At 39.6% G+C, this 21,750-nt stretch overlaps 1 protein-coding gene across 1 annotated transcript in view; it reads left to right on the top strand.

Moving 5' to 3' along the window:
* Window positions 1-19,011, top strand: part of LOC137083913 (meprin A subunit beta-like) — a 30,801-nt gene extending 11,790 nt beyond the window's left edge. The window contains exons 14-16 of the mRNA XM_067449852.1: window positions 58-231; window positions 6,658-6,671; window positions 18,835-19,011. Coding sequence (XP_067305953.1) covers window positions 58-231; window positions 6,658-6,671; window positions 18,835-19,011 — 365 coding nt within the window. The remainder of the gene's footprint in view (window positions 1-57; window positions 232-6,657; window positions 6,672-18,834) is intronic.
* Window positions 19,012-21,750: the final 2,739 nt, after the last annotated feature.

Raw genomic sequence — 21,750 nt, 5'->3', positions numbered from 1 at the left:
ATGCAGCATTTTACTACAAATACAATGCTTTTTAAAAGACAATTTTTTTTGTAACAGATGGCATATATTACTGGGACAATCCCCGGAAAAATGGAACTCAAGTCACCATTGGCAATGAGACCGTATATGTGGATATTTTTTCATTCTATACATATCGCATTATAAAAGCTGATCTGACTAGAAGAGAGTTCATCAAGGGTGGTGACATCATATTTCTCTTCAGCATGCAAGGTAGGTTTTGTGAAGTACAAAATGGGCAGAATACGGGCTGGTTCGCATAAACCACATTTTTTAATGGAAACTTGCTAGACAAATGTCTGTGATCGTAGCATTTCACTGCTTTTTTCTTATCTCATAAATTAATTCTATTTCTTAAAACTGGCCTTAGAACCCTGCAGTCTTTTCCATTCCTTTCGTGTTTCTGTGTGTGGCTATAATGGCATGAATTCAAATAGATGGCTGTGATATCAGCTGAAATGTTCTGAGAAAATTAAGCTAAATGTTTTTTTCCTAATCCTAAATACGTTTTTATAGACATCTCAGGGTTACTTCAGAAAGACTCTCTACCCTGCCCTAAAGTAACAGTGAAGAATTTCAACATTACTCCTGATGCAAGTGCCCAGAAAGGACCATGTGCTATAAGGTGAATATCTCTTTAACTTTTGTTGTAAACTTGTACATAATAACAAAAAAAAGGGTATAATGAAAAATTAAACACTATATTTAATAGATAAGGTATGAGAGAATGTGCTCTGTTTTTGTGAATATAATTTTGACTAAATAGCATTAGGCACATCATGCAGAAACCTAAACTAATACAGCAAGGCATCAATTACTAATTGCTTTTGTAAAACGGTTACCACAAAGATTAAAGCTAATCAATGAAACTTTCGGCCATCCAATGGAAGAAAAAAATGCAGAAGAACATAGTTTAGTAGTAGCTAAGGATTATTCAATTAAAGTACCAAGAGCTTCCATCTCTATACTTCCTTCTCAGCGGCAGTCCGTTTTTTTTTTTTTGTCTTGTTTTTGAGAATAGTTACCTTTCCATCTGGCCTTAGTGCTTTGTAAAAGAAAGAAAAAAGGTAACACTTTACGGTAAAGGTATATGAATAATCATGAATTCATGCATGACTTATGCATTACAACATGCATTAATATTTTATGAATCATCAAGAACTTACATGAATTCAAAGTCTTTCATTCATGACTTCATGGACGAACAACACCTTAATTAAAACATTAACAAAGGTGAGTACATCATCATCAATTATGGTTTATTACGCATGATCATGATGCTTCTATCTTCACAAAAACAAGGATCTAATAAATGCATGTTAGACTACTTTAAATCATGTTTTATTATACAGGTCCTTCTAAAAAAAAAATAGCATATTGTGATAAAGTTCATTATTTTCCATAATGTAATGATACAAATTAAACCTTCATATATTTTCGATTCATTGCATCTTTATTGTTTTAATACTGCTGATTTTGGCATACAGCTCATGAAAACCCGAAATCTCAAAAAAATTGCATATCATGAAAAGGTTCTCGAAATTAGCTATTAATCTAATCACCTGAATCAACTAATTAACTCTAAACACCTGCAAAGGATTCCTGAGGCTTTTAAAAACTCCCAACCTGGTTCATTACTCAAAACCGCAATCATGGGTAAGACTGCCGACCTGACTGCTGTCCAAAGGCCATCATTGACACCCTCAAATGAGAGGGTAAGACACAAAAATACATTTCTGAAAGAATAGGCTGTTCCTATTCCCACCCCAGAGTGATGTATCAAGGCACCTCAGTGGGAAGTCTGTGGGAAGGAAAAAGTGTGGCAAAAAACACTGCACGAGAAGAGGTGACTGGACCCTGAGGAAGATTGTGGAGAAGGACCGATTCCAGACCTTGGGGGACCTGCAGAAGCAGTGGACTGAGTCTGGAGTAGAAACATCCAGAGCCACCGTGCACAGGCGTGTGCAGGAAATAGGCTACAGGTGCCGATTTCCCAGGTCAAGTCACTTTTGGGCTACAGAGAAGCAGCACTGGACTGTTGCTCAGTGGTCCAAAGGACTTTTTTCGGATGAAAGCAAATTTTACATGTCATTCGGAAATCAAGGTGCCAGAGTCTGGAGGAAGACTGGGAAGAAGGAAATGCCAAAATGCCTGAAGTCCAGTGTCAAGTACCCACAGTCAGTGATGGTCTGGGGTGCCATGTCAGCTGCTGGTGCTGGTCCACTGTGTTTTATCAAGGGCAGGGTCAATGCAGCTAGCTATCAGGAGATTCAGGAGCACTTCATGCTTCCATCTGCTGAAAAGCTTTATGGAGATGAACATTTTGTTTTTCAGCATGACCTGGCACCTGCTCACAGTGCCAAAACCACTGGTAAATGGTTTACTGACCATGGTATTACTGTGCTCAATTGGCCTGCCAACTCTCCTGACCTGAACCCCAAGTATTGAGTGCATAACTGAACATAATTATTTGAAGGTTGACTTTTTTTGTTTTAAAAACACTTTTATTTTATTGATCGGATGAAATATGCATTTTTTTTGAGATTTTGAGATGGGTTTTCATGAGCTGTATGCCAAAATCATCAGTATTAAAACAATAAAAGACCTGAAATTAATTTGTTTTACTCTATTTGTGTAATGTTAGTGTGCACTTGTGACTTATTAAAGGAAAATACAAATATCAACGTTACATCATGCATGCACAGTCTAGACCAGTATATAAATTGATGTGAGAACTTAAGTTTTTCATTAATCATGATCTCTGACTCTTAGTTAAGCATGTTCATGTCTTCTTTATAGTAGCCTGCAGGTAAATGGTCAGACCCCAAAACTGGTCACAGGCTCAGGACATAGCACATGAATTCTGTTGACATTATAATACAGTAGGACTTCATCATTAACAAAGCATTAGCTTCTCATGACTTCATCATGTTTGTGGCCCCTCAACTAAAGTGGTGACATGGTTGTTTGAAACAATGATGAATGTGTTATTAATGATGATATTCTGAAATGACATGGATATGTACATGAAAGTTCAAGCCTTTACACACAGTTATTGTAAGCTTTTTTATGTGAGGTATGTGAGGAATATTAAAGTCGATAAATTCAAGTTCACGTAAGCTCTTCTCTCCCTCTGTTGCGCCTGTCCGTCGTTTTCAAACTGTGTCGCGTTATGACAGTCAACACGATGATCATTAAATTTTCCTATTATTATACTTAAAATAGTTTACAAAAAAGGCTCAACAAACTATTGCATAGATGGGTAGGCATACAGTATGCATCAGTATCTCTTTCCTTTGTGCTTTAAATGTTGTGAAGCGGCAGCGCTGCCTCTGCATGTGTGCGCTATGACACCATGTTGCTTCGAGCACATCATTATGCGCACGGAATGCACATTACCGAATACGCACTTTGTGCTACTATGTATTAAAGTCTTTCATATTATAATACTTTTGCGCAATAAAAGATTGTTATAATTTCTTTTTCAGTCCTGTATATAAATAGATTTTTTTTGTAGTTTATTTATTTAGAATCAACAAAGGCACATTACAAAGGCCTATTATATTTTAAATTATTTGACTACAAGCAGGGCCGTACCCAGGATTTTCTAAATACCGAGGTCCAAATATGAATTTTGGAGGGTTTTTAAAAAAACACATTTCCCTCCTTTACATATGCATTTTAAGACATAAGAAAATCAAAGAATCAGCTAACTGTAGCTTTAAAACCATGTCAGTGTGCAGTATTAATTATTTTAAGAAGACAACAGATTTTTATAAATGAGAATCTGGTTAAATGTTGCAAAAAAAAATTGACTCCAAATTAGAAAATCAGAAAATCAGTTTTGTTGTTAAATTGAGCCGAAGATGACATGTGTGACTCCGTCTTTGAAAACCTAGCTTAAGTTAATTTTTGTGATTTACATTATGTAAAGAACATTATTTGAACATATAACCTTGACATATTTAATGTTGAATGAGTAAGATCATGTCAAAGATAGAAATCAATGTGAAAATATAACCAATGAGTGAAATCTAAATATGATGCTCCTAATCTCAATATTAGATTATGAGATTTCAGCCTGGATTTCACAGACCAGAATCACATTATGTGTAGCAATTAGGAATATATTGTAGGCTAATGCTTTTTCTATTCTGAGCACAGTGGGCTACCTGCTCTTTCTGTCTCATCGCCATCATCTTCTCTCTTTTTTCCCCAGTCTCCTTCTCTTGCCCTGTATCTTTTCTCTTTTCAAAGCTGAGCTTTGTTTGAAGCAGTCTTTTCATTTTCGTCTGTATCAGTAAAAACAAAGTTGTAAATGTAAATTTACTGAAGGCTTCCAAGAAAACCAGGTAAAGAAAACGTTATTAGTTTGCATCAATGATTATTAAGCGCTCTCGCGGTGTTCTGATATCAAACATCAGTCGTTGTTTGAAGCGCAGGTTGGTGGTTGTGGCATTTGTACAACTGTGATTGGACTTTGATGTTCACCCAACGTTAAACTGTGGGCGTTTAACGCGTAAAAATGGACAAAACCTGCCAGCTGTTGGCACTATTGAAAAGTGCGGCGCATCTATTGGAAACAATTGCAAACATACGCCGGACGAGGCAAGAACACCTGTTTGTACACGCCGCCTTAAAAGGCTATTATTTTGCAACTTCTATTATGTACACCTCAGAGAATTACCGAGGTCCGGACCTCGGGGACCTCAATGGTGGGTACGGCCCTGACTACAAGTACTACACAAGAACACACTTGCTACACTGCAAAAAAAAAAATGCTCTTCTTACTTGGTATTTTTCTCATGTTTTCAGTCCAAATATAAATTAAAATTAAGTGAGTTTTTGCTTAAAATAAGCAAAATGATCTGCCAATGGGGTGAGAAAAATAATCTTCTTTCTGTTTGAAAAAAAAAAAAGATTTCAATCAGAAACAAGATTATTTTTCTTACTTCACTTGCAGATAATTTAGCTTGTTTTAAGAAAAAAATCACTTAATTTAACATTTTACTTATCTAGTAAATGCATATTTGCTTTAAAAAAATTGGTATTTAGACTAAGACAAAAACAGCAACATACAGGACTGAAAAAGAAATGCTAACAATCTTTTATTGTTTAAAAGTATTATAATATATGAAAGACTTCAATACAGAGCAGCACAAAGCACGCATGCACTAATGCACATCCTATGCACAGAATGATGTGCTTGAAGCAACATGGAGTCATAGCGCGCAGAGGAAGCGCTGCCGCTTCACAACATTCAAAGCACAAAAAAGAGATATTGATGCGATACTGTAGGCCTAATATAGCCTATCTATAATATAGCATATCTGTGCAATAGTTTGTTGAGCCTTTTTTGTAAACTATTTTAGGTATAATAATAGGCATATTGAATCATCATTGTGTTGACTGTTATAACGCGACACGGTTTAAAAATGACTGACAGCTGCAGCAGAGGGAGGGAAGAGTTTATGTGAACTTGAATTTACATTTACATTTAATCATTTAGCAGACGTTTTTATCCAAAGCGACTTACAAAAAGGAGAGAGCAATAGAAGCAACGAAACAAACAAGGCCAACAACCTGCAAGAGCTGTAAGAATTCTCAGTTAATCAAGCACAGTACACAAACTTTTTTTTTTCTTTTTTCGGACAAACAAACACAAAATTTATTGGAAAGTTTACTGCTAGTCTTTAATGGTAAGGTGCTAGTGGAAAATATGTGTCTTAAGATGTTTTTTAAAAAATGGCTACAGACTCGGCAGCACGAATTGAGATCGGCAGGTCATTCCACCAGGTGGGAACGGTCCAGGAAAATGTCCGTGAGAGCAATATCATGCCCCTTTGGGATGGAACCACGAGGCGCCGTTCACTCGCAGAACGCAAGCCTCTGGAGGGTGTGTAAGTCTGAACAGGCGAGTCCAGTGCCTTGAATTTGTTGCGAGCAGCCATTGGCAACCAGTGCAGTCTGATGAAGAGAGGCGTGACATGCGTTCTCTTCGGCTCGTTAAAGACCACTCTCGCCGCTGCATTCTGGACTAGTTGCAAGGGTTTGATCGTGCATGCTTGAAGGCCAGCTAGAAAAGCATTACAATAGTCCAGTCTGGAGAGAACAAGAGCTTGAACCAGGAGTTGTGCAGCCTGTTCTGATAGGAAGGGTCTAATCTTTCTAATGTTGTATAAAGCAAATCTGCAGGACCGGGCTGTTGCAGTAATGTGGTCAGTGAAGTTTAAATGGTTATCAATCACAACTCCAAGGTTCCTGGCTGTCCTGGATGGAGTTATGGTTGATGAACCGAGCTGAATGGAGAAATTTTGATGAAGTGCTGGGTTGGTTGAGACAACAAGTAATTCTGTCTTTGCAAGATTTAGTTGAAGGTGATGCTCCTTCATCCAGTCAGAGATGTCTGTCATACAGGCAGCGATACGAACACTGACTGTAGAATCATCTGGTTGAAATGAGAAGTAGAGTTGAGTGTCATCAGCATAGCAGTGATAGGAGAAGCCATGTTTCTGAATTACAGTGCCTAAAAAAGACATGTAGATGGAGAAGAGAAGTGGTCCAAGCACTGAGCCCTAGGGAACAGCAGTAGCTAAATGATGTGACTTAGACACTTCACCTCTCCATGACACCCTGTAGGGCTTACCGGAGAGGTAAGACCTGAACCACTGGAGAGCAGTTCCTGAGATCCCCGTCTTCTTAAGTGTTGACAGGAGGATCTGGTGGTTAACTGTCTCAAAAGCAGCAGACAGATCCAGCAGGATGAGCACTGAGGATTTGGAAGCTGCTTTTGCCAGTCTCAGTGCTTCAGTTACCGAGAGCAAGGCAGACTCAGTCGAATGGCCGCTTTTGAAGCCGGATTGGTTGTTGTCCAGGAGGTTGTTCTGTTCAAGACACAGAGAGTTGATTGAACACAACTCGCTCAAGGGTCTTTGCAATGAAAGGCAGAAGGGATACCGGTCTGTAGTTTTCTAAAAGTGCTGGATTCAGAGAGGGTTTCTTAAGCAGTGGGGTTACCCGAGCCTGCTTAAATGCTGTGGGAAAGGTTCCCGTGTGAAGAGAATTGTTAACAATGTGAGTGAGGGCAGGAGTGATTAAAGAAGAAATGGCCTGAAGGAGGTGAGTGGGTATAGGATCAAGTGGACAGGTAGTAGGGTGATTGGATAGGATGAGTTTAGAAATATCTGCCTCGGAGAGCGAAGAGAAGGATGGAAGCGTGTTCGTGTTAGTTGTTGAGATGTGCATGTCAGTTTGTGGTGAGGAGAACTGGTTGCTGATGAGAGATGTTTGTTTTTGTGAAAAATGATGCAAAGTCATCAGCTGTAAGAGTTGATGAAGGAGGGGGAGGAGGAGAACAAAGAAGAGAGGAGAATGTTTAAAAGACTGTGCGAGAGTCAGGGCAATTGTTAAATTTTGTTGTGGTAGTATGTTGTTTTAGAAGTGGAGACATTTGTAGAGAAAGAAGAGAGAAGAGACTGATACAAGGTAAGGTCAGTATAGTTTTTAGATTTCCGACATTTCCTCTCTGCCGCCCTGAGTCCAGAGCGATGTTCACGGAGAACATCAGACAGCCAGGGGGCAGATGGGGTGGGGTGGGCTGGTCTGGATGAAAGGGGGCAAAAACTGTCTAAGGAGGATGTTAGAGTGGAGCAAAGAGTGTCGGTAGCACTGTTAGTGTCCAGTGCTGAGAACTGAGCAGGTGGAGGGAGTGAAGATGAAACCATAGTGGATAGGCAAGAGGGAGAGAGTGAGCGTTGATTACGTCGAAAGCTAATCTGTGTAGGAGTGTGTGTTGTGTCAGGAGTCAGTATGAGGTTAAGAGTGATGAGACAGTGGTCTGAGGTGTGTAATGAAGTAACTAAGGTTTTGTCCGTGGAGCAGTAGTGGGTGTAGACAAGGTCTAATTGGTTACCTGACTTGTGAGTAGCCGTAGTAGATACTAACTTAAGGTCAAATGAAGTCAGTAGAGTGGTGAAGTCTGTGGCCAGGTGTTTATCAAGATGGATGTTGAAGTCACCAAGCAGAATCAGAGGAGTGCCGTCCTCAGAGAAGCTAGAAAGTAACACATCCAGCTCCTCTAAAAAGTTACTGACGTGACCTGGAGGACGATAGACCACTACCACATGGATTTTATCCAGCTGAGTAATAGTGATTGAGTGTGATTAAAATGAACTGGCCGATAGCGATGGTAAGGGATCAAATTTCCAATCATTTAAGATCAGTAAACCAGTACCCCCACGTCTCCCAGCTGGTCAAGGGGTGTGTGGAAAAAAATTTAATAATTGAGAGGGCTGCAGGAGTGGCAGTGTCCTCTGGTTTGATCCAGGTCTCAGTTAGGGCCATGAGGCTGAGCTGAGAATGAGTCCCAATAGATGAAATAAAGTCTGCTTTGTTTACAGCAGACTGGCAATTCCAGAGACCAATTGGAATAGAGAGTAAAGTAGCAGAGGATTTAGGTAGACTGCGCAAATTATTAGGATTGCGGCGTCTCACGCGTACAGAGTAGTAGAGATTTGAAAGCACATTGTAAATACAGATCAGAGAAAAGGCCAGATAGAAATAAAAACCTGAACAGAAATAATGAAAAGGAAAACGATAAGGAAAACGATACTCAAGTGCCTTGTCGGGTTGCTCAGGAGGAGTTGCACAAGGAAGAGTTGATGTCTTTACACTCGGTCTTCACACGAGGGCTGCCGCTTCCGCTGCCGTGGACTATTACTCTATTTATACTCACCTGAGTATCGTTATTGAAAGCCGCTAGGAATACCCCCAACAAACACGTTCACTCAGACACGTGGCAATGACCAAACAAAGGCTAACTCATCCACACACACAGCGCGAGAATACACCAAAACCACTAATACACACCACTGCACTACACAGACACACTTATCTAACACCAAATGAACAAACAATCAAATGAGAAAAGTTACAAACACTTACAGAGTAGTTGTCTCTCAGTCAATCAATGCTTCACCTCTGTCACCTTCTTCACAAATTTATCGACTTTAATATTCATCTGTACGTCACATTAAACTATGAAAAAGCTTACGATAACTGTGTGTAAAGGCTTGAACTTTCATGTACATATTCATGTCATTTTGCAATACCATCACTAATAACACATTCATAATTGTTTCAAAGGACCATGTCACCACTTTAGTTGAGGGGCCACAAACATGATGAAGTCATGAGAAGCTAATGCTTAGTCAATGATGACTACTGTATTGTAATGTCAACAGAATTCATGTGCCTGAGCCTGTGGCCAGTTTTGGGGTCTATACCATTTACCTGCAGGCTACTATAAAGAAGACATGAACATGCTTAACTAAGAGTCAGAGATTAAAGAAAACATTTAGTTAATCACATTAACTGATATACTGGTCTAGCCTGTGCAGCCAAGGTAATGTGAATTTTCGTATATTCCTTTAATAATTTACAAGATCATACTTACATTATACAAATAGAGTAAAGCAAATGAATTAGGATAAATTCGTAATGTGCTCCTCCCGATAAATAAAAATAAAACATAATTTAAAGTAGTCTTTTTATTTATTTATTTTAATGGATCCCATTAGCTGAAAATGTATGTAATCACCTAGTCTTTATGGGGTCATTCTAAAATGTTACATTGCAGCAGCAGTAACAAAAACAACAACATTACATCATAGGAGGTAAAATGTACACAAATTACATACATACATACATAAATACATAAATTCTGGTTACGAAAGTAGTCTTACATGCATGAATTAGACCAATTTTTAAACATAGAAAACATAATCATGTGTAATAAACCGTAATGTATGATGATGTACTCACCTTTGTTAATGTTTTAATTAAGGTATTGTTCATCCATGAAGTCATGAATGAAAGACTTTAAATTCCTGTTAGTTCCTGATGATTCATGAGATATTAATGCATGTGGTAATGCATGATGCATGAATTAATGCATGAATTCATGAAAATTCATGTACCCTTACGGTAAAGTGTTACCAGAAAAAATTCCCAAACAGTAATCACATGCGTAAATTAACTTGTCAGCGGGTCTTGGGACTGCTAAGGCACCTTCTCAGCTTCTCTCGTTTGACAGTTCAGATGTTCTCCATCCCTGCATGGATGCCCCCGCTGCAGCTTCTTCCCCTGGGTTGGAGAATCCGATGCTCGAGCCGTCTGATTCTGAGGAATCAGACATGCGCAGCATCTAGGCAGGTGTCGTTAAAACCTGAAAACAACAACAAACCAAAAAAAAGCAACTTCATTCATATAATGAGGGCAATCGGGCCGTTCACGAGGGGGCTGCCTGTAGTGACCCGGTGTTCTCCGTCCCTGTACGAAAGCCCGTGTTGCGGCTTCTTCCACCCGGGTGGAGAACCAGATGCTTGAGTAGTTTGATTCCGAGGAATTAGACATGCTCAGCATCGAGGGAGTGAAGTAGTAATGAGAGCTCACCAGCCACTTCATAATGCAAAGCTTGATCTTGCATTGCAGAGGCAGTGCATAGATTACGGGTCTGCAATAAGACTGAACACATGCGATCTGTGTACGTGATACTGTTTGGTGCAAGGCTTGCAGTCAGTTCCTGATGGTGCTGGCTGTGTTTATTGAGAAATATCTTGACGCGTACAGCCAAAGAAAAAAACAAAAGTGCGCTTTTCGGGTGTTTCATCCTCGAGCCTGTGGTCATCTCGAGGGACGAAAGCCAAATTTGTTGTAAACGGATCGAATCTTGCATCTGCCGAGGCAGCGTTTAGATGACAGTTCCGTATGAAAAAATATTAAATATTAATTGTTTGGTGATTATGGCTGAATTTAATTCTGAGGAATTCAAATTATATATTATCTGACTTTGAGGAGTTAGATATGTTTATTTAGCCTTTCATTCAGACCATGTTCATTGATGGGTGATTATGGTGGCATTTAATTCTGAGGAATTGTCGAGTCCGAAGAGCGAATCAGGTCTGGATGTCAATGCTGCGATCCACCGACTATGACCCTCAGGCCACATCGATTTCCAGCGAACGCAGCTAGAGCCCCCGCGACCAGGCGTCTCTATGCATTGAAGTGGTCAGTGTTTTCTAACTGGTGTGCTGCGCAAAATCTCGACGCACAATCCTACGAAGTGGCAGAAGTGCTCGACTTTCTCCTACATTTTCTTAAAGGGGCCAGGAGACTAAACCCACCTCGCCCTCCCTCAGTCCCTATTTGGGACCTTGCCACAGTATTAGAAGCTATGAAGGGTTCCCCCTTCGAACCGCTTCAGTCCGCGAGCATAAAGCACTTAACACTCAAAACCACGTTTCTGCTGGCTCTGGCCTCAGTTAAGCGAGTGAGTGATTTACACACACTCTCCGTGAGTCCTTCCTGTCTCGAGTTCGGGCCCAACGACTCCAAGGCTGTTCTCAAACCGAGACATGGTTATATACCCAAAGTACTATCTACTCCTTTCAGAACGCAAGTGATTTCACTGCTTCCATTGCCCGCATCAAAGGGTGAAAAAGACACGTGTCTACTCTGCCCAATCAGAGCATTGAGACTCTATCTGTCTCTCTAGAGGTTTTTTTTTCTTTCCCTCATTTCATTTGGCAATCTTGGGTCAGTCAGCACGTACAGCGTTTTAAATTTTGTTGCCATACGCAATATGAGAGACCTCTCGATAGGAAACGTACTCGGTTACTTACGCAACCTTGGTTCCCTGAGAGAGGGAACTAGTATTGCGTTCCGCGCTGTGCTTGTGCTACTCAGGTATCGCTTCAGTCGATTTTTAAAACCTGATACCTATGGCGAAACACAGTCTTATATAGCCTTCAGTATGCTAAATTGTAAACCCTTTTTCGGCATTTTTTCTAAGTGCCCCCACTGGCTCGCTCTCCTAAGCCGCCTCACCATGGGTTCCTGCAGTAACCGCAGGAACGGCCAATCAGAGAACTCCTCGCGCTGCGCTATTGCAGTGCAGCAGCACTGCGCTTTACATAGATACATATGTGAATAAAAGTTTTGCTTCATATTCTCAAGAAAAGGAGCTTTTTCAGATACGCAATACTCGTTCCCTCTCTAAGAGAACCAAGGTTACAAAAGTAACTGAGTGCGTTTTCACGCTTGAGGTAACTTGAAGCTTGACGTGCGCAAGCTGAAAAACTCTGGTCACGCAGGTGTCAGATGCTGTCGGGTTTTTTTAATGCTCACAACAGTATACAAACAATAACATAATAAGATAATAGCAATTAGAAACAAACAGGAATAAAATACAAGAGACGCCAGTTTTCGCGTGTGTTTCAGATGAAACGTGCATGAGAACGCCACAAAAGCTTAAAGCGCCTCATGCACGCGCTGGTATCAGCTGATCGGATATGAAACGATTACTAAATTATGACAGCATTTCTTGATGTGCTACTTTTTCTTTTAATAAATAATAGGCTAATACAAAATTTCAAAAGAGATGGGATTCTTCTTAAGATCCATCAATGGAAAAAAGGAAAAAGAAGATCTTCCTCAAGGGAACAAGAAAAGAAACAGAAAGGGACAGAATATGCCTCTTTCTGTCAGGACGTTATAATTCAAAATGAAAATTTTATTTATTAAAAATAAAATAATAATAATAAGAAGAAGGGTCAAAAATCAAGTTTTGAATTAAGTTGTTTTTTAAATAAATATTTCTGAGTGATATCAGATTGTGTATCTGTTTTTTTATTGTACTTACCCTGTAACTACATAAAAACAACATAATTACCCCTTAAATAAAAAAATACTTACAGTATAAATAACTTGTTAATTTTCCTGACAGTTACCTCTTTATTTCCCAAATATTACATATTGTTCCCCTACAAGTACTTACTTTATAGTTACACTATAATTATCGAAAGTTATGCTGTAAATTCGCTTTAATTATGCAGTACTTTCCGGGCCGTAATCTAAAGCAATAACGATGTTTCTCTCATTGATTACATTTTGGCCCATTTTTATTTTTTTAGAAAGCTACATAACATATCTTTTAAAAACAAAGACAAAATTATATTTTTATTATTCAAATTCAAAGTGCAATTCTTAAGAAATGTTTTTTGCCACCTCGAACAAATACAAACAAATTGGTCATGAGATTGCGTTGGTTCCTTGCATAGAAGCTTAGAGCTTTGTCATTTTAAATGATTATTGTGTTCAGAGTTTACTGGAAAGGAAACAGGATACAATAATGTAGTGTCTGATGAAATTAACCTACCAGTATCTTCCCTCCTAGAGTTCTTCCCACACCTTATCAGACCATTTCGACAACTTCAAAACCCACTAAGTAAGCCACAATCACATACGGTTATTTGTATTTTATGACTTTATAACTGCATGATTTTATTGTATGAATGCACTTCTTAAGCAATAAGATTTGGGAGGATTGATGTGTTATAATGTGTAGGCTATACTGTAGTCATCATAAATAAAGATTGTTGTATGGAGTGATGCACAGTACATTTAAACAGATAACATGTTAAAACTTCATATTTTTACTAAAACATTTTAATAAGCACATTTATTAAGTGGTATTCTTCTGTTAGACTATATGCAATTATAAAATAGCATACTACACTACTCTCACTTTTTCTGCAATATCTTTATAGTGATTGCTATGCTATTCTGAATTCAGTCATAGTTCCTGACATGACAGAATACATAAAAATAATACAATAATCTGTTTATGGTGTTGATATAGTAAATAGGTGTTTTGCATCATAATTGTTACTACAGTATATAATACTGTAGATTTTGGCACTCTGCTTTGACCCATCAGAAGCGAGGACACATTTTATAATGATAAAAATGAAACACTCCAAACTGTACTTTATCAATGTGATGAAATTAATATTTTACATTGAGGTGGCATTGTGATAGAAAGACAGTGTTTTGAATTTATCATATTATCACATCTGTATTTCTCTCCTCTTTTAGTGGAGGTCTGGACATGTTTTGCAATTCCAGTGGCAAGACTTCTCTGATCCTCTTGGTGGTTTGCCTCCTTTTGCTGGTGAATTAAACACGAGAAGCCGCTGTCAATCACTAACCAGTGTCTGACTTCACAAGAGTTGTAGTCATTGTTTAGGCTCTGCATCTATCTTCAGCCTCCTGAGTATAATTTAATAGGATATACATTTATACATCCATACATTTTTCAAGGCAATTGTCCTTTTCAGGATTGGCCTATCCTTTTGTAGCCTATATTCCAGCATCTCAGGTGGCAGAACATGTAAAATTACTGGGCTTTATATCATTGAATGAGCATTGAATTATTTTCTTTACACTGATTCACTTGCCGGTGATACAGCAATCAACATGTTAATCTTAACTCTAAATGAAATGATTCCAAGTGTATGTCTCTTTAATGTTTCACAAATTCACTTTAAAGGTGTGATAAAAAAATGTGCAATCTGAAACTCTCCAAAGTGCCAAATTATTGAAACATTTTGGTGACATTTATTGGTAACAAAGTCGAGCTGCCACTTATCTATTAGACAAAACATCTCCTGATTACATGTAACATCTAAAATCAAGAAAACCAATTGGGCAGCAGGAAGATTTTACTGAGAACAGCAAAAGCATTTTCATAACAGAGTTTACATACTATGTTCTATTAAAAGAGGTAACCTTATTAAGGCTAGCCAAACTTTTCCATGTTTTCTTTAGGATATCTTAAGTGAGAATTAAATCAAAGATTAATCTCTGATTTGGCCAAATGAACCCTCCTGAATGATCAAATATACTACATTTGGACAAAATGAATGTATTGAGAGTAAATGTGCACTTTAGTATACATATCTTAAAGTCTGTACACTGTAGGATATTCTGTGTAGCTTGTATCCCATCCTCTAACTTTATCCTCTAGCTAATTAGGAGTAAATGCGGGATTTTACATTTGGTGGTATGGAAACTTATGTATTGATGCCACTGGCACATGCTGTTGGAACTTGAGACACATCCTGTGACACCTGGTTTTAAGTTGTGGCCTTTTCAGATAATTTTTGATAATTTGCAGGTGGCACATGAAGTTACAGCACAATAGTGACATAATAACTGATAAGAGTTTAAAGCTTGTGTGAAAAAAGATGTTTGTTCAAAATTACTTCACTTGACACTTTACTCTAATCGGCATACTAGTGCATGGCAGTTGAGTGCACTGCACACTGAAAAGAAAGTGCGTTGGGTTTACATTATTTAATTGGGTACATCGGTCCCACATAAATCAACTGCGTTAAACAAACGTAATTTGTTCATGTAACTTCAACATCATGGAATGAATACATTTAAAGTGACTCAAGTAGTTTCAAAGTGAATTTTATATGACTTCTAGTCATGATTCAGACATTCAGTTTCATATATTCATTCATCCACTTCAATTCCATATACTTTAATGTTACACAACTGATTTATAATACTGGACAAGCTGTTTGACTAACCTTTAGCAATAGCACACATTAGCATCTTAAATGCTTAGCATTAAAAGCTCTTTCAGACAAGCCATTGACCGTTGTATTAGTCCACAGCTTAAGCAAATGCTCCACTCTTCTTCACAATATTGTAACCCACAATAATTTTAATTGTTCTAATATTTCCAACATAACCGAATATTAAACTCTATAAAACCCAGTCAAGTCTCCCCCTTCGTCATGTTGCTCAAAAATACATTAAAAAACTTTTACATTTAAAATAAAAAAACATTTACTTAATTTAGCCATAGGCAAAGCATGCTGGGAACTATCAAGCCCAGCCCAGTTTTAGTTAATGCAACACAAATCATTCATGTAACGCAATACAAACAGATTAAGTTTGACGTCAGTTTGACTTGTACAGTATTTAAGTGGATTAAACACAACCAAATTAAGTTTGGACAAAATGTATCGCAATTGTGTTGCTTTAGCTCTTTTAATTAAGCAATTTCAAAAAGCAGTAAAAATCTTTTTTTTATTCAGTGCAATGTATGAACAGCTAATTAAAATAAATGACTGTAATAAAATAATAGTCTACTTTAGGGTATGTGATTATTAATTTTATAATGATAACTCATCCAAGCATCCAAATACAAATTAGTGAAAACAATGTGCTCATTGTCCTCACAATGTCCTCATTATGTCTCAATATGACCATCATAATTCTGCAGTTATTCCACCCAAATACTACTTTATGTCTTGCAATTCAGCTTGGTTGCTAAGAGGTTATGGTTCTTGGTCCTTGGTCATCCAGTTTGCTATAGGGTCCTAGAAATGTGGTCCTAGGACTGTGGTCTTGAAACTGCCCCCACTGGGAATCAAATATGGGAGACATACAAATGTGCAGGGCTGAGGGACCATTCGCATTCTATATTTAAAGGGGTCATATGCACTGTTACAAGCTGATTGTATGGTAATGATAAAATCCATCAAGTGTTTTTTTTTTTTTTTAAATCTCCTTATATGTTTTCTCCTGTCTCAAATCGAGCCATTCGACCGCGTGACGTCACACGGTCGGACAGCCCTCCCACGACAGTTGCTTGACAAGCAATTTCAACTCAGACCCACACTGAGCGAGCTTAAGCTGTCGTCGTCATATCCACCATTGTATATGTAGAGATGCTGGAGCAGAATGGCGTCTAAGCGACTGTGGTGTTCTGTTCTTGGGTGTAACAATGAACACAGCAGTCATTCTGATGTTCGTAAATCTGAACCGGTAAAGACACAGCTGGCTGAGTTTTGTTTTCGTTGATGCTTTTATGTCTACGCGAACCTCAAAGCATTTCTCACCAGAGTGCCTTATAACCGAGGGTCAGTATGAAGTAGGTTTTGCTAAGAAGCTGCTCCTGAATAAAGATCTGTAAAAACTATTGATGTTCATCCTGCATCTCCAGAAGAAGTGAGTGTAGTTTGAAACGCGTGCAGGTGTCCCGATGAATGCAGCTAAAGTTTACAGGGTAAGTTAAATTACAGCATGCTTTCTATGTATGACGTTCTCAATATAATTCATAATCCAGTGTTTATAATGAACAACACGTTATGGCTATTGTGTAATTACAAACTGTGTACGCTGGTTTTAAAGTTAACGCGGACATGGTAACACTAAGCTTAATTATGTAGATGGTTAATAATTGTGTTTCTTACTGTCAAAAACGAATTGTGTTGTAAATGTTATTACAAATTAGATAACGTTACGTATCACTGACAAACCGATATTAACAAAAAAAAATGTTTTATTAGCATTAGGTGTAACATCAGTCTGTCAATGAACTATCTTTAAACACATAGCATTTGCGCTAACATTACCCTGCCAGTACATAAAGAGAGATCAAATGACATTACCTTAACCAACCATTCAGAAACGTCCTGTTTAGTGAATGTCATATTTCGTTGGAGCCGTCATCTTGTCCGTGGTCTGACTCCGGTTAAAATTGATAACAGTTGCATAAATCTGTCCTCAGAGACTCCTGCACCTCTGCTGTTGTCTAGGGCAACAGCTCCACCTGCTGGCCCACAGAACAGAGGGGCGGGGTCATTCATAATTTAAAGCCTTATACACTGAAATGGCTTGGTGAAAACAGAGCTGTTTTTGACCAGGTAAAATTTGTGTTTTCTTACAATACTAATGAGAATTTTTAATTAAAGTATATTACAAAGTTTTAATTTAGACACTAAAGAATCAGATTAACTTGTATAAAAATGGCATTATAAGACCCCTCTAAATCCTTTCACTTAACCTAGTAGTATATGTATTTTATTAATGTCCTGTATCCGATCTCTATTAAAATCATATCCTAACAGATATTCCAAATCCTTATTTACCAGACCTTTTTTGTTTAAAAATGAAATTCCTTTCTACATCATACCTTTTACAATCATATATTACATGCTCCACTGGTTCTTTCTCTCCGCAATTTTCACACAGTCTCATGTAGCTATGAACAACGAAGCATTCAATCCCATGTGTCCAAATCTCTTCCTAATTACTTACTCTTCTTCTTTTCTATTTCTTCCACCTTTATATATTTTACCCTTTTTTATTATATAAATGCCGTAGTGTTGTTTTCGATGCTGCTAAGCATAGTTGAAGAGCTTTATACTGCATCCTATCTAGACTTCTCAATAATGTTTCTGATGCTGCACCATAAATCATGCGTTCATAATCAATAATATATCTTATCAAGGCTTGATATATTGTTAACATTGGGGAGCTGAAAGAAAATCATTATTTTCCAGCTATTGTCCTTATCACATTTAAAATCCTCCTGCACTTTTTATCCATTTCCTCAACATGTTTCTTCCAGGTATGACCAAAGATACTCAACCTTTAATTGTTATAGTTCAATAGCTTTATTAAGTTACTTGTTGACATTAAAACTCCATTCTATTCTCCATTTTTCATTCTTTTTGATAGCTATTTGCGAACTTGAAATCACTTAAGGTAGGTTTTGACCTCTCTTCCAAATATCCCCAACGTCAGCATATTGTCACAGATGGTTGCAGGCAAACAGACAATGATGTGGAATAAAGTTCCAACAAGTTTAATCACACAAATATTTCTCAACAAGACATGCAGATGTGCAGTAGCAGAGGCAGAGGCTGAGGCAACTGTGCCGGCGGCGCTTAGGTGCAGCAGCGGGCCGGCGGGGCAGTAAGTGTCTTTAATGGCCTCAGTCTGCCTCTGGGGACGGCCAAGAACTGTTGGGCGCAGTCCTCGACCGTGCCGCCGATAAGGCCAGCCTGGGATATGGGCGAGCTGAGGAGGTGGGCTCACTCAGCCTTCCCACATCGACCAAATAAGGCCAATTGTCTTTCCCGGACCACAGCTGTGGACATCTCCTGACCCAAGGGGCGTGTGGTCACCTACGCCGCGCTGGGTGGCATCGGTGGTGGCACGCATCTCGTAAGCCCTGGATCAGCTCTGTCCCTGTGCATACGCATCGGGACGGCAGCTTACCCCATAGCACTGCTGGACTACGCCAACGAAGTAGATGAGCCAACAGGCTTGGGAGGGCACTTAGGATAGCCTCACTGCATCAGGTCAAAGCACTCCGTAGTGCGCAACAGAGCATCTGACTGAGGGGGAGGGACCCCAGTGTACCCTTAGGCCGCGACCCCTCGAGGGCGGAGGAGGCCACCGAACTGTCGCGGGAAGACACGGAGATCTCCCGGACTGCGTGCACTCCTCATGAATGTCGGGATGCATCTCGGCATCATTGGGGGCGGGGCCCGCAGCTGTCGGGTGCCATCTCCAAAAAACAATCGCCCAACCGTGAGCACTAGTGACAGGGTGGAGATTCACTCCAGCCCGAGGCTTGCGGCTGCCCGAGATAACATGGCTGTCAACTCTAGCTCAGATTCTACAGTGCTACCACACCCGGAGGCGGAGCATAGCCAAATTGTCATCCCCAAAGGACTCTAGCCCACCTTGAGATGCGGCAATCGACCTCTCGCTGCTATCTGGAGAATGAACGAAACGAACGGGGCGTCAGCAGACGGTCCCGCTGCTTCAGTCCAACACTCGCTGGAAGCGATGTGCAAGAGGGCGGGAGTGGCCCGAGGAATGATCGTCGGGGTTCTTAATACCACAGCACCGCCCTCAGGTCACCCTGGCCACCAGCCAAAGTACCACCTCTCTCGAAAATGGTAGATCGGGGTGTGGCAGAGGGGACTCTCTCTCTTTACAGAGATCATTGAGTCTCGACCACAACATCGCGATGGTCATGTTCCCGCAGAGGGAACACAGCACATCCACAAACACTGTCCGAACGTGCTGGGCCCAAACACGTCGAGCAGTGAATGCGTCCCAAAGACAGCAACAAAAATATAGATCGCACCTGGAAGTGCGCGGGCAAACCATCTTGAAAAATGAATGCTCTTTTTGTGAGAAGAAGCTCTGCAGAGTGCTGAAGCACCCAGGGAAATCACACACAGCTGTTGCAGATCACTGCACAGATCAGCAGGCAGGCAATGTGAGATTGCTGGAACGCGCCGTTACACCAACACCCTGGAGAACCGCTCGTCTCGAAGACTGAAGAGAGGACTTCAAAATTCAGGCTTGCAGGAGTGAAGAGATGCTCTTGGCTCCGAAGCAGAAACATAATGCGATACATGCCAGCTACTTCCTTATATACCCATGTGGGTAGGCGGAGTTACGCATGCAAATCTTGCATGCCCATGGCATTGGCACTGCCATTGGGCGTTTTCTAAGATCTCCAAGATGATTGGCTTCTAGGCGAAACTCCCATTCGTCAGTCACTGACGTTACGTCGGAGTGACTGAACGAAAGGGAACGAGTATTGCGTATGGGAAAAGCTACTTTTCTCGAGAATATGAAGCAAAACTTTATTATATAAAGGTATCTATGTAAAGCACAGTGTCGCTGCACGGCAATAGCATGGCGCGAGGAGTGCTCTGATTGGCCGGGCCATGGCAACTGCAGGAACCTATGGAGAGGCGGCTGAGGAGAGCGAGCCAATGGGGGCGCTCTAGAGTAACCGCTGAAAAAGGGACTTAAAGGGACTTAGCATACTGGAGGCTATATAGGACCCTGTTTCGCCATAGGTATCAGGTTTTAAAAATTGACAGAAGCAACATCTGAGAAGCACAAGCACAGCGCGGAGCGCAATACTCGTTACCTCTCTCAGGGAACCGAGGTTACGAAAGTAACCGAGTAGGTTCCCTATCGAGAGGTCTCTCATATTGCGTATGGGAACACAATGTAAAACGTGCATGCTGACAGACCCAAAATCCCCAACTGAATGAGAGAAAGTCAGAACCTCTAGAGAGACCGACACAGGCGGGCTTCATAAGGGGAAAAAAAAACAGGAAGAGTCAGTTCGTTTGCACATCTGACCGGACATAGTCGGATCTATGCTGCTGTGCAAAGGCAAAAGGCCGTAACTTCGTTTTTGGTCGGAAATGAGTTATTGACATTTTTGCGACATTCAAGACCTCCTTTATCATGTGGATAAATATCGTTAGTCAATTCTGTTGTTTTTTCGAGAAAATGATGGATTGTCTTAACAGTAACTTCCAAAAGCCCAGGAGAAACCAAGGCAGAACACCGTAACAGCAGTTACCGCTCTTTGCCTTTGTTTTGGAACGCTTAAACTGAGTTTAAGCCTTAAACGGAGTACTCTGCCTTTGTTTAGTCATGCGTCAAAATTAAGTTACGGTACCGACATGCAGTTATGGTGTCCCGCCTTTGTTTTACTGTCTATTAAAGTTTGCCGCGTTTAAGTTACGGTGTAGCTTGTATACTGTCATACATGTTTTCATAATAATAATAATAATAATAATAATAATAATAATAATAATAATAATAATAATAATAATAATAATATATTTTATTTGTAAAGCCCTTTTCATAGTTAAAAACAATCCCAAAGTGCTAAAAAAAAAATAAAAAAAAATGAATGAATTAGCAAAAAGTAAAAAATGCTTGTTTAAAAAGAAAGGTGAATATAATGTAGAATACTCACTCAGCGCGCCTGTCAGGCAGTGTGGGGCTGCCCACTGCACGAGTGTGTGTACTCGAATGCCGTGAAAGCGTTCGATCACGCATACAATCAGTAGTAACAGTTCGCAGTTATATCCATATATCCTACCTTTTCTTGTAAACCAGATAAAATCCATGGCAATGAACGTCATCTGAGATGTTTAATCCACAAGCATTCTGAGAATTATTCCTACTTGTCGTTCTTTGGGCTAGGCGATTTTCATTCAAAGATGTAAAGTAATTAAGCTATGTAGCCTATTGTAT

The sequence above is a fragment of the Pseudorasbora parva genome, chromosome 7 (assembly GCF_024679245.1).
Source record: "Pseudorasbora parva isolate DD20220531a chromosome 7, ASM2467924v1, whole genome shotgun sequence".
Lineage (NCBI taxonomy): Eukaryota > Metazoa > Chordata > Actinopteri > Cypriniformes > Gobionidae > Pseudorasbora > Pseudorasbora parva.
Note: the sequence above shows the minus strand (reverse complement) of the source record. Positions and strands in the feature narration are given on the sequence as shown.